Below are 13,055 nucleotides of genomic sequence, written 5' to 3'. Positions count from 1 at the left end.
CTGATTATATTCTGATAATCATCAAGATTGTAACAACCCAACAATCTGTAACATTGTTTTCTATAATGACTGTTAGCCATATTAATGTTTTATCTATTGACTTATGCATTTTTACTTACCAACAGCACTTTGCTTTCCCATCTGAGAAAGAAATTCTCTCCCTTAAAAAATTCATAGGGTATGCCACATTATTACAACTTATTAAATCATGCTTAATAAATACAAACTTTTTATGTTTAATTATCAAAGCTAAGGAAAATACCTTAAAATGCAGTTTTACACAAAGGAATATCTAAAGACAGTTCAGAGAAAAAATATAACCACTCAAAAACTATCTTTTCAATTAAAAGGACAGAAATACCCAATTCTTCCTTCTAACATTTATTTCCTGGCATCAAGTACTTAGAAAATGGTCAGACCTCAACACAAAATCCAGAATAGCCTTTTGGTTCCAACCATTTTTGGTAATTTGTATTCATTTTACTATAATGCTCTATAACTTATATTTAGTCCTTTGTAAACATCACGTATTACATAATTTTAAAAAATTCTTTGAAAAAACATCAGCAGGCCTCTGGATATAATCCTAAGTAAGAAGACGACATTTATGTTGTTGTGGACTTGCCTGAGAAGGCTTAGCTGGGGCTATGCTTTAAAAATTATTCCTTAAACATAATGTATCTTGAAATTTAAAACAGATGCACAGACTAGAAGTAATCTAATTCAGAAACCCCCAATGACTGAAAGATATAAAGTCACCTTGCACCAAGAGATGGCCAGTTTTATTCCAGGCTGGAGCAAGTTTAGCTGTGAGTGAATATGATAGGCAGTTTTGAAGAATTACAGGAATTACTCTTTGTGGAGCCGCTACCTAAACATATTAAAGAACAAAACACAGGCAAATTTCCAGCAATTGGCATGCCCTATAAACTCAAAGAAAATGTGTGTTTAGATCACCACCCAAAAACCTGGGTTATTTTGGATATCAATTATAGTCATCACTACAATTAATCCTATCTGGTTCTAAAGTTAAATTAGTGTTAAAACATATTCGCTTTGAAACCATGAGGACTATCATGCTACAATGGCCAAATTCTTCCTTCTTATCCCGTCCCAATAAGCCTAAAGTTTTAGAGCTTCTGCGCTAGGACCCTACACTATACTTTGTGTTCTGCTCTGCACAGAGGAAACCAGCCCACAACTATATTATAATTTTCATTGTTGTTCACTCTAGTTCAGTATCAGAAAACAATTACTTACATGGGCACACATGAAACCAGCAGACTATTTCTACGGGTAGAGAATTTTTTTAAATCAAGACTTTTACTTCTGACTAATAAAAAGTAGTAGGATCCAGATTTATCCTCCCACTTGAGGTAACTAAAAAACTGAGCAAGTTATATGAAATGGTATTTCACAAGACTCTGGACATCTAGCAAGAAAGAAGAGCAATCCTTAAGAGATGGTAATCCTACAATTACCACCCCCCCACATACACACCCCAGTATCTCAATTAAAGAGGGTTTCTAGGCTGTGGTGCAGGGAGGCAGAACCCTGGACGAGTCAGTGGGCTACCTAAGTTGAGGGATAGCTGAGAGTCCAGGAGGCCAAGGGAGCTAGTTTTGGGGGCAAAATATTAGACCGGGGAGAGCTGCACAGAGAGTGAACTCTGAGATCAGCAGAGTCCCTCTTGAGTCATCAGCTGAGTATGGATTAGCCACATGCATGTAAGGAAAATACCCAGGGCTAGGGAAAGAACCAAGGTTTTCTTCTATACAAATATCCTTACAAATATAGTCCAAAAGAAAATGCTGCCATTCCTGCTTTTAGCAAGATATGCAGAAAAATGAGAGAGCCAAGGAGAATTGTTTCCCAATATTATTCACCCTTCATTTTTGTACTATTTTGGTTTCTGGTGAATTTTCCCAGGATACAAGTAACTAATTTGTTGGCAGTGAAGAAGACCAAATCTCTTCAATTCGTTTCATAGATATTTTAATTAAGGATATTATCAATAGGACTTCAAGCAGCAGGATGAAGCCAACCTGTAACACTAACCTCAAATATGAACCCAGGGTCTCAGGCCTAAACAGCTGAACAAATCCCATAAACTATCAGGATCTTCCTTAGAAAGCCAAATGGTTTTCTCCTTGATTCTGTATTGACTTTCTGCTTGGACTGAGGCATTAACCCAGATACAGTAGAATGTATCAGCATACATTCAGCCTTGGCATACAAGGAGGAAATGCAGGGCAATTCTGTCATCCATAACCAACCTGATTCATGACCTGGATGCCTTTCAGGGCAAAGATGGGGTCACTGACCACTGCAGCTAAAGTCAGGGCCAAATTTTGTGCCATGTTTTCTCAATAATTGATACAAAAGATAGATAGAAAATAAGAAGAATATAGTAGCTTAACAACACTATCAACTGCTGTTGATAGATAAGATATAAGATAGATAGATAGATAAGACCCAAATTAACATAGACTACTTGACACAACAGCAGAATACACATTGTTTTTAATTAGACAAGGAATATTTACTAAGGAAGACCATATTCTGGGCCATAAAACAAGTCTCAATAAATTAAAAAACGTTCAAGTTATATAAAACATGTTCTCTAGCCACAATTAAATTAGAAAACAGGGTGCCTGGGTGGCTCAGTTGGTTAAGCGACTGCCTTCGGCTCAGGTCATGATCCTGGAGTCCCGGGATCGAGTCCCGCATCGGGCTCCCTGCTCGGCAAGGGAGTCTGCTTCTCCCTCTGACCCTCTTCCCTCTCGTGCTCTCTATCTCTCATTCTCTCTCTCTCAAATAAATAAATAAAATCTTAAAAAAAAAATTAGAAAACAATAGAAGGATCCTTGGAAAACCCCTGGATATGTGGAAACTACATAACACACTTCTAACTAACCCACAGTTAGAAAGGAAATCAAAGGGGAATTAGAAAGCATTTTGAACTGAGGAAAATTAAAACAGAACACATACATAGGAGGAAGTTTATAGCACTAAATGTATCTAATATTAGAAACGAATGTTCTTGAATCAATGACCTCAGTTTCCACCTTAAGAAACTAAAAAAAGAAGAGCAAAGTAAACCCAAAGCCTAAGAAAGTAAATAATAAAGACGAAAATGAAAAGCAATGAGATACAAAACAGTAAAACAACAGAGAAAATCTACCAAACCAAAAGCTTTTTTTTTTTTTTTTTTTTTGCAAATCAATAAGCTTGCTAAGCCTCGAGCAAGACTGATTATGGAGGGAAAAAAAAAAAAAAAGACAAGACACATTACCAATATCAGGAATGAGACAGGTGACCTAACTACATATTCTCCAGCAAAGGAAATTAAGAGAGTATTACAAGCAACTTTATGTCAATAAATATAATAAGTTAGGTGAAATGGACAAATTCCTTGAAATAGATAATTTGAATCACTCTATCATCTATCAAAGACATTGAAATTGTAGTCAAAAACCTTCCCACAAGGAAAATGCCAGGCCCAGATAATTTGATTGGTGAATTTTACTAAGTATTTATGGAAGAAATAAAAATTCTATACAAACTCTAGGGCGCCTGAGTGGCTCAGTTGGTTAAGTGACTGCCTTCGGCTCAGGTCATGATCCTGGAGTCCTGGGATCAAGTCCCGCATGGGGCTACCTGCTCAGCAGGGAGTCTGCTTCTCCCTCGGACCCTCCCCCCTCTCATGCTCTCTCACTCTATCTCATTCTCTCTCTCAAATAAATAAATAAAATCTTAAAAAAAAATTAAAAAAAATAAAAAATAAAAAATTCTATACAAACTCTAAAAACTAAAAAAGTGGTTCTTTTACATGCAAAGCAATATCATATGAAAAAGATATTTTAATTTTTGTTTGCTGACAAAAGAAGTTGAATACAACATCAGTATAAATAGCATTTGGAATTATTATCCTTTTAAAAACTTACCTTAGCTCCATATTTTTCAATATAGGCATTAAGTTTTCCAGCTTTATAAAATGGTATCTATAACAACAAATCAACAAAAATCCACATTTATAAAAATTACTTAACACAAATATATTATTAAATAATGCAATATAAAGAATTTAAACATTTAAACCTACAGCAGCCAACCCATCATCAGGCTATCATCCTAACAGCTTCTATTCCTTGGAGAAGCAAGTGATAATCATTTTCTCCCTAAAACAGAATCTGTGGGTACATTCTCAAAATGAGGAAAAGCCTTTCTGAGAGCGATATGAATGTAGAAAAGGAAAAGGCTAATAAATTTCATATAATATTTAACACCTTTCTTAATAATAAGTTTCCAGGCACATAAGGAAAATGGACACAAATGTAACCTCAAGAGAAAGTTCAAAAGACCAAGGTGCTTCAACTAACCAATGAAAGAAACAGAAATCAAAGAAGATATTATTTTTAACCTAAAAGATTGGCAGATATGTAAAGGTTGTTAATACTCAGTGTTTATGAGAATGTGGAAATACAGATTCTCTCAATATGCTATTAAAATGCTATCTAGTACAAGCTTTTCAGAGAATAATTTAGCATTACCTAGATTTTAGTTCAAAATATACTGCAATTGCACTTCTAGGAATTTAAACCATAGAAACTACCAAATAAAAATGATATAATTTCAATGATGCTTTCTGAAGTCTTGTAGTAGTACAACTAGAAACTCAGATGTGCATTAGAAAATATTAACTAAATTATTATACACTCATACAATGAAATATTTGACAGCCTTAACAATGAATAAGATATATGTATTGAAACAGAACAACATCCAGGAGAGGCTATTCAAGGAGAAATGAAAGGCAAGTTTCAAAATAGTATGTATAAAAATCCAATTTTCTACTTTAAATATTTTAAAAAATTTATAGTATGTAATATCTTTGTAAGAAAGCAAAACACGTTTTTAGATGGTTACTTTTCTTTTAATATTCTTGCTAAGATTAGGAGGCTTGGATTTACTAGAACTCTGAAACAATGTCCTCCTTGTTCCATAAAGATTTGCAGGTAGAGAAGAATACAAATAAGAGGTAGTAGTGTTTACTTGTCCGTCAACAGCTTATCTTTCTTAAAAAGGATATCAATGAGAAAATAAAAGATGAATATATAACCACACATAAAATAGAAGAAAAATAAAGGAACTAGATTTTTTGATGGCTTGTATTAAAAAATGTTCATTTCACTGAATTCTGAAGATCTAAATTCTCAGAATATGAGGATTTTCAGAAAGATTTTTGACAAAAATCTCAGGATAATATAATTTTTATAAAGATTTTTGGCATTTCATTATTATTCCCAGTGACATACAGCACTGGGAAATATGTTTCTCACTGTAATTTTATTATGTGTAAATTTTTTTATTTTGTTTTTTTTAATTTTTAATTTTTTTTAAAGACTATTTGTTAGAGAGAGAGAGACAACACATGCACGAGCAGTGGGAGCCACAGGCAGAGGGAGAAGCTGGCTCCCTGTTGAGCAAGTAGCCCGAAGTGGGACTCAACCCTAGGATCATGACCTGGGCTGGAGGCAGATGTTTAACTGACTGAGTCATGCAAGTGTGCCTAAAATTTTTTTAAATAAAATTTCCAAATTAAACAAAGAACTGTCAGGTGGCCTGGGTGGCTCAGTCAGTTACGGATCTGCCTTTGGCTCAGGTCATGATCCCAGGGTCCCGGGATCAAGCCCCATGTTGGGCTCCCTACTCAGTGGGGAGTCTGCTTCTCCTTCTCCCTCTGTGTGTGCGTGTGCAAGCGCATGCACGCTCTCTCTCTCAAATAGATAAATAAATATTTGGGGGGAGAAAGAAGAAAGGAAATATCAAGTTTAAAATAAACAAACCGTTGATCTAAATTCTTTAAAAACAACTGGAGATACATTGGGATAGGAAACTTCTTCCTTTATATTAAGTGGAATTCTAAAGAATAAAATATTAAAAAAAGATTAAGCCCATGCTATCTTAAAATTATGCTATAATTTTACTATCCATTAATAGTCTTTATCTTAGCCTTTGTGACGAAAAAGTAAATATTAGAACCACAAAAATGAGTTTTAAACATCAGGTATATCAAAGTTAAAGTCTATAAATGGTTCAAACTACAACACAAGGTAATTTGGCTTCAGAAACCACCTTCAATTTGAGCTAAAATTAATATTTGAATTATTGTTTATCAATATTGCTCCCAATAATAAGTAATAATACTTCATAAAATTTTAAAATACTAACCGCCATCACTACCCAAATTTGGCTTAATATTCCAGGCACAGGTGATGTAAGAATATCTTGGTGCAAATACAGCAATTGCCTGTGGAGATGAAATGTATAATTTTAAAGTGGACTTGCCCTCTGTCTGATTTTACTTTATCAGAACATTTTGAAAATTACTTAGTTCTATTCAAAAGTTTACATTTTTTTCTAGGGAAGGATTGTGTTATATAGACTTCTGTATCCCTCCCCACGCTTAACATGGTAACTTGAATAGTTAGCCACTCAGCCAAGACTTAAGACTGTTACAAGCTTTCAGATATTGATAAGAATATTGTCCCTGCATCTTGGTTTCCCAATCTCTTTCATCTGTGAACCTAAATTCTTCATTTAAAACTCCATTTCTGGGGGCGCCTGGGTGGCTCAGTCGTTGAGCGTCTGCCTTCGGCTCAGGTCATGGTACCGGGGTCCTGGGATCGAGCCCCACATCGGGCTCCCTGCTCCGCGGGAAGCCTGCTTCTCCCTCTCCCACTCCCCCTGCTTGTGTTCCCTCTCTCACTGTGTCTCTCTCTGTCAAATAAATAAAATCTTAAAAAAACAAAACAAAACTCCATTTCTGTCCAAATAGAGATTTGAAAATGTCTAAATATTGTTAAGAATCCAGCTCTTCTAACTTCTGTTTTCCTTTTTTTAAGCGGTAGTCAGGAGGTACTGGAGGCAAGAGTCTAAGGATTCATCTATCAGTGAAGTTATCAACTACTTCAGGGTTAGAACTACTGACTAGATGCTTTTCCTTCAAAAAGGAAATTTTTTCCAAACCTAAATGAAGTGAGTAGTGGTTTCATTTTAGCATTCAACAGCCAAATGAACTCACAACAAAAATCATAATTCAAATTATCATCAAGAATTTTGTTTCAGGGGCGCCTGGGTGGCTCAGTTGGTTAAGCGACTGCCTTCGGCTCAGGTCATGATCCTGGAGTCACGGGATCGAGTCCCACGTCCGGCTTCCTGCTCGGCAGGGAGTCTGTTTCTCCCTCTGACCCTCTTCCCTCTCGTGCTCTCTATTTCTCATTCTCTCTCTCAAATAAATAAATAAAATCTTAAAAAAAAAGAATTTTGTTTCAAAGATCAAGGAAAAGGTGGATAAAACACATGAAAAATTTCAAAATTAATATCACGAAAATAAACTCTTAAAAAATAAAAATGTGTGGCAGGGAGGGGTTACCTCAAAAAGTAAGAAGGGCCAGTCTGTTTCTGGTCAGAACCCTGGTGCAGAACCAGGTGCAGCAGGTACTTGGTTTTGCAAGGCCTGCCTTTGTCTAACATAGCTAAGCCTCTCCTCAATCTGTTCCTGTCTCTTTGTCAGTTACTGGGACAGCGAATCAAGACACCTCACTCTGTGGGCATGGCCACCCTCAAATTGAGGGTAAACAGCAGAAAACCTCAGGTTTTCCACCCACTTGTTTCCAAAAAGAGTCACAGGTAAATGTCCAACAGGTATCAAATGATACCTTAACACAAAGGGTACAGGCTCCCAGATGTACTTTATTAGGAAAATATACAATGGGGAGAAGAAAACTTTTGTAAATAAGAGCAAAATGGGAAGACACCCCAAGAGTGTTTTCCTTATTTCTGGCTCCTAGCAATCTTGTGTTTGTTCTTCTCCAAGAAATTCAGTTACAGATATAATCTGTATTCTAAGAGTCCTTCTTTGAGTGACTCAAACAATTTAAGGGACTAATTAATACATGGTGGGTTCTTAGCAATCATGGAGTTATACTTTAGGCTTCAATCAAGCTGTTTTTCAAAGACTATCTTGGGTCAGACATTTCAAAACAGCTCTTGGAAAAATACTCTTCAGAAATCATCTTATATTGACCCACAAATTAAGAAACTGCATTAATCTAAAATGTTTACAGTATCTCCTAAAGTGTCCATAAACAGAAGTAAATATTTATTAATTTCTACCTCTAAGTTTTTGGGAACCTGACTTATCAATGTCCGTAAAAAATTTAAATTAAAAAGATCACAAGAAGTCACAAATATAAAAACCGAGTAATGTGACATTCAAATATTTTAAGCCCTTCCCTAAATATAATCCAATATACCTGGTCAGAACATAACTGAATTCCTGTATTTAAAATTATATACACAGATTAAATGAAAGAATGTTTTGTTTTAAAGGAGATACTTCTGAAACAGCTCTTAAAGATCTCAAAAAACTTAGAAAGCCTTACTTATAGAATGGATTTTTTACCTGCACATCTTCATCTGTATACTTCTAATCTCAGTATCTGCCACCTCATTACTCAATATTATCCTGACAGCACAGAGTTTGTGTAAATCTGGAGGTGTGATGAAGAACAGTGATTGCTGCCTAGAATCATTCATATTTTCCTGTTGACTGAATGTCTCCGCTATCAGGCCTTTAAAAATAAACAAACAGCAATAAAATGGTAGTAAACTATCTTATCAAAAAGGTTTTAATACCAACCCATCACAGAATATTTGATATTGTGTTCAAATAAGACAATAAAAACAAATTAGCAGACTTTAGCGTTTAAATAACACTAACATCTTGCCCTGAAGAATTGTTTAGCCCGGGTGACTCGGTTGTGCAACTCACTCTTGATTTTGGCTCAGGTCATGATCTTAGGGTTGTGAGATCTAGCCCAAGCCAGGCTCTATACTCAGTGGGGAGTCTGCTTGAGACGCTCTCTCCCTCTGACCCCCTTTCTCCCCTACACATACTCTCTCTAAATAAATAAAATCTTTAAAAACGAATTGTTTAACCTGCTAGAACTTTTTGTTACAAGTTTTATTAAGATGTAATACAAATAACCTCCAATTCATCTTTTTTTTTTTTTAAGATTTTATTTATTTGACAGATAGAGACATAGCGAAAGAGGGAACACAAGCGGGTGAGCGGGTGAGCGGGAGAAGGAGAAGCAGGCTTCCCGCCCAGCGGGGAGCCCAATGTGGGGCTCGATCCCAGGACCCTGGGACCATGACCTGAGCCGAAGGCAGACACTTAACGACTGAGCCACCCGGGTGCCCCAATTCACTTTTTTTATATTATTAAATTCAATGGTTTTTAGTATCACAGTTATGCAATCATTACAATACATATTAGAAAATTTTAATCATTCCAAAAAGATAATGTAGAATTACAAGCCTGAAGCTCTATATCATAAGTAAAATAATTTGAGTACAATAATACAAAAATGAGCTATTTATTAAATGCGTACTCTGATCTAGATAGTAGATATATTTCTACCCTCTTGTCTTTATTTAATAAACTTCTTTTAAAGTTCCTGGCTATTCTTAAGTTTCATTTTGTTTTCAGGAAAAAAAAGAATTTCCTATGACAATAATAATTTTTTGAAAATCTAAATGTATAGCAAAGTCTTCTGTTGTTTCAGGTTATCTCTGTAAAGCACTTCCAGGTTGAATATATTTTTCATTTTTTTACGTGAAAAGAAGTATTTACGAAGGTCTCTAATGTTTGTTATCTAGTTTCCTTTCCCAAAATTACTTAGCTTTGGGGACATATTTTATAGCTGATAGCTCACAGCGCAGGCCTTCGACGCCTGTCCTGTGTGTTAGAGAAAACCGGAATGTTAAAGGAGCCGAGTTCATCAACTTCTCCCACGCGCCCACACACAGCAGGCGGCAGGTAGCCGAGATCCCAGTACTTCCAACTTTTAAACATCCACATGTTCTCTCCCTTTAAGAAGAAAAGCAAGCACAGGATCAGCGCAGGAATCTGGGGCACGACCAGCCCTGAGCGTGCTCTCAGGCACCGACCGTGCGGTACCCGACGGCGGCGGACAGTGCCCTCCTGGCAGGCTCCCACGCCGCCGCCGCCTCCTGAGCGTTCGGAACCTCCATCTCTCCAGGACCACGTGGTTCCTTTAAAATGGGAAATACTCTTGAAAAGGTGAACACAAATTCCCATGCGGTATTAATGACCTCATCAGTGGGATTTCTGACATTAAAAATAAAAATATTCCTTCTGCTTTTCCGCTCTCCTATTTTAACGCTTACTGTTATGAAAAGGTTTTTTGAAAAGTACAAGTTCTAAGGCAAAGACAACCTACTTCGCAATTCTGCCTAAAATCCGCTTTCCCTGAAGCGTTATAATAAAGGGCATCCGAAGTGAATGAGGCAGAACAGAAAGCACAGAACTCATGACGGCGCAGAGGAGCAACTGCGAGGCCTTGGAGGGACGCGGCTCCCAGACCAGCCCGAGTCTGCGGTTCCCTCGTTCGCCCCTAGCCTGCTTCCCCCGACTGCGACCCCTGCCATTTTCCTCCCAACACCTTCCGGCGGGGGCGCCGCGAGGTTGCTGCACGGGACCGGCACCGCCGCGGGTGCCCTCCGCGCCCCGGAGCGGTGAACGCGCGGCGGGCAGAGCCCGTCCTCCTTCCCGGCGTCGCCCCAGACCCCGGCCGGAGCGCTGCGCGCCCGGCCCTCGGCGCCGCGCGCGGTGCTGGCCCCGGGGGCGGGCCGCGCAGCCTCCCCGCCTGCCCGCGCGGCCTCCCCGCCTGCCCGCGCGGCCTCCCCGCCTGCCCGCGCGGCCTCCCCGCCTGCCCGCGGGCCTCGTGTCCTCCGGGCGCTGACGGACCGCGCAGGAAGCACCCCCCAGCTCTTCAGCTTGAACACGCGGAGCACCGCCTCCAGGCATGACAGCGAGCCGTGCTCCCTGGGCCCCGCGGCCCCGCCGCGCCCTCCGCTCTACCCCACAGAGAGGCGCCGCGCTTGTCGGGGCGCGGGCCCCCCAGCGGACTAGCCCCCTGACGGTTACAGACAACCAGCAGCGCTTTCGAAGCCGTCGCCTCGTGAGGCGGACCCCCAGGCCTTCGCACTGGCGCGAGGAGGGGGTGCGGCGGCCGGCGGGGCCTGCAGGGGCCTGCGTGCTCCCCTCTGGATCCCTCACCCGGGTGTCTCCCAAGGGACGTTCGCCCTCTGCTCTGAGGGTCCGCGCTCCTCCCCTGCCGCCTCTGCGCTCCCCTCGCGGCTGTGGGGCGTGCCCCCGCGCGCCGTCCCGGCAGGCCCACACGCCCCCAGCACCACCCGCGCGCCACGTGCTCCCAGCAACCTCTGCGCTTGGCCGTTCTTGGCGCCGCTTTCTGCCTGCCCCCCGCCCGTGCGGCACGTGCATTCTCCCGACATGCCCCACAAACCCCCAACACGCCCCATGTGCTACGTGCTCCTCTGGCATGCCCCGAGCGTCCCCGGCATGCCCCGCGCGCCTCAGCTCTTCCCGCCCGCGCTGCTGATGGCCGCGCGTGCCCGGTGGCCCCTGCCGTTCGTTTAGAGAAGACCTGGGGATGGCCCAAGCGGGGCCTGGGGCGCGAGGCCCTGCAGCTGTGGGGGGAGAGGACACCCGCCTCCCCAAAGCGCATCCGCTGGGGAGCTGTAGGCGCCCCTCCGCGCGCTGGCCGGCTTTCCGGGCTCACGTAGGCAAGGGCGCCCTTTGCCTCCCACGAAAGGCCCGCAGAGGCCGAATGGTCCCTGACCGGAAGGTTCCGCAGCACGCTGTGGAGCGGCAGCTGGGTGCGAGCACTTCACGGGCACCTCTCCTTCGTCTGACAGGTATTTATGAAGCCCCTGCTGTGTGCCTGGAGCTTTCCTACGAGCTAGTAGTGGACCGGGAAGCAAATAACATTCCCTGCTCTCGCGGACCTTGCATTTTACTTGGGACAGAAAATGGGATAAATGAGCAAAATATGAATGCGGTAGAGGGTGGTAGGTGCACTGCTGAAAAATAAAGCAGGATGGAAAGCCAGGGAGTGTTGGGAGAGGCCGCGACGGAGGGGGAGGCCTCATGAGGACGTGGAGGCGATGGAGGGGGTGGCCGCACGGAGGTCGGGGGACAAGGTGCAGGAGCGGGAGCAGCGAGTCCAAAGGGCCGAGGCAGGAGGTGGCCCCGGGCCGCGGGGGAGCCCCGAGAGGTTGAAGTGGGGCACACAGCACTGGTCCTAAGGCGTGCGCGTTGCAGTAGGTGCAGCCAGGCCGCTGTGCTGAGAATGGACAGGCGAGGACAGAGGGCCGGGAAGGGGAGCCGTTGGGGGTGATGGCCGTGATCCAGGAGAGCCCTGGTGCGGCTTGGGTCAGGGAGGGCTGGGGAGGTGGGTTTGGGGTGTGAACATGCTTTGACGTTACGTGCGTTTCGGACGTGCCTTGATCCGGGGTTTCAGAGAGAGGAGCCACGTGTAACTCCGAGGGCTTTGTAGGAGGGGCTTGGAAGGACAGGGCTGCCCCTAACCAAGAAGGGGAAGGCCACGGGAGGGAGGAGGAGTGCGTTTGGGGATGAGGCTCAGGAGGGGTGCAGTGCTGGGCCTGCCGGTGTTGGGAAGTGACGAGCATCTGTACGTAACAGGCCGAATTTAAAAGCACGGGGCCGGGTCACCAAGAGCGTGAGTGTAGGAAGAACAGAAGTCCTTACACTGAGTCCTGGGAGACTCCAACATCAGTACGTTTGTGGAGATGAGGAGCAACCTCTTGGGTGGAGTGCCAGGATATTTTTATTAAGAGAAGAGCCATTTTTCAACCTCATATTTTACCGGGTTCCAAAAGGTGTATTGTGAAAGGATGAGATTTTGTATTGTGTTTAACGTTTGATCCACTAAAGTAATTTACTTATTTTGTACTTGCAAAATACATTTTGGCAAAGAGGAGTGCTTTTAGGTATTTTGTAACTCAGTAAGAAAGCGCTCAATACTTGTTTGGTTACTTATAACCAGCTGGGAGATCACAGTAAGTGATTATCACAAGATCGATGACCAAGATCGATGACCAAAATGAGCCTCCTGTGACAAACAGCAACGTTAGGTGAA

The 13,055-nt window shown here is 42.1% G+C and overlaps 1 protein-coding gene across 1 annotated transcript in view; it reads right to left on the bottom strand.

Annotated features, from left to right (window-relative positions):
- The window catches only part of C14H18orf63 (chromosome 14 C18orf63 homolog), a 34,667-nt gene extending 23,453 nt beyond the window's left edge, over positions 1-11,214 (bottom strand). Inside the window, exons 1-6 of the mRNA XM_027575210.2 lie at positions 11,153-11,214; positions 8,471-8,639; positions 6,235-6,313; positions 3,948-4,004; positions 760-871; positions 120-161 (exon numbers count right to left, since the gene is read on the bottom strand). Of these exons, the coding sequence (XP_027431011.1) occupies positions 120-161; positions 760-871; positions 3,948-4,004; positions 6,235-6,313; positions 8,471-8,604 (424 nt within the window). The 5' untranslated portion in view covers positions 8,605-8,639; positions 11,153-11,214. The remainder of the gene's footprint in view (positions 1-119; positions 162-759; positions 872-3,947; positions 4,005-6,234; positions 6,314-8,470; positions 8,640-11,152) is intronic.
- Positions 11,215-13,055: the final 1,841 nt, after the last annotated feature.

The sequence above is a fragment of the Zalophus californianus genome, chromosome 14 (genome assembly GCF_009762305.2).
Source record: "Zalophus californianus isolate mZalCal1 chromosome 14, mZalCal1.pri.v2, whole genome shotgun sequence".
Lineage (NCBI taxonomy): Eukaryota > Metazoa > Chordata > Mammalia > Carnivora > Otariidae > Zalophus > Zalophus californianus.
This window is presented reverse-complemented; position numbering and strand designations above follow the sequence as displayed.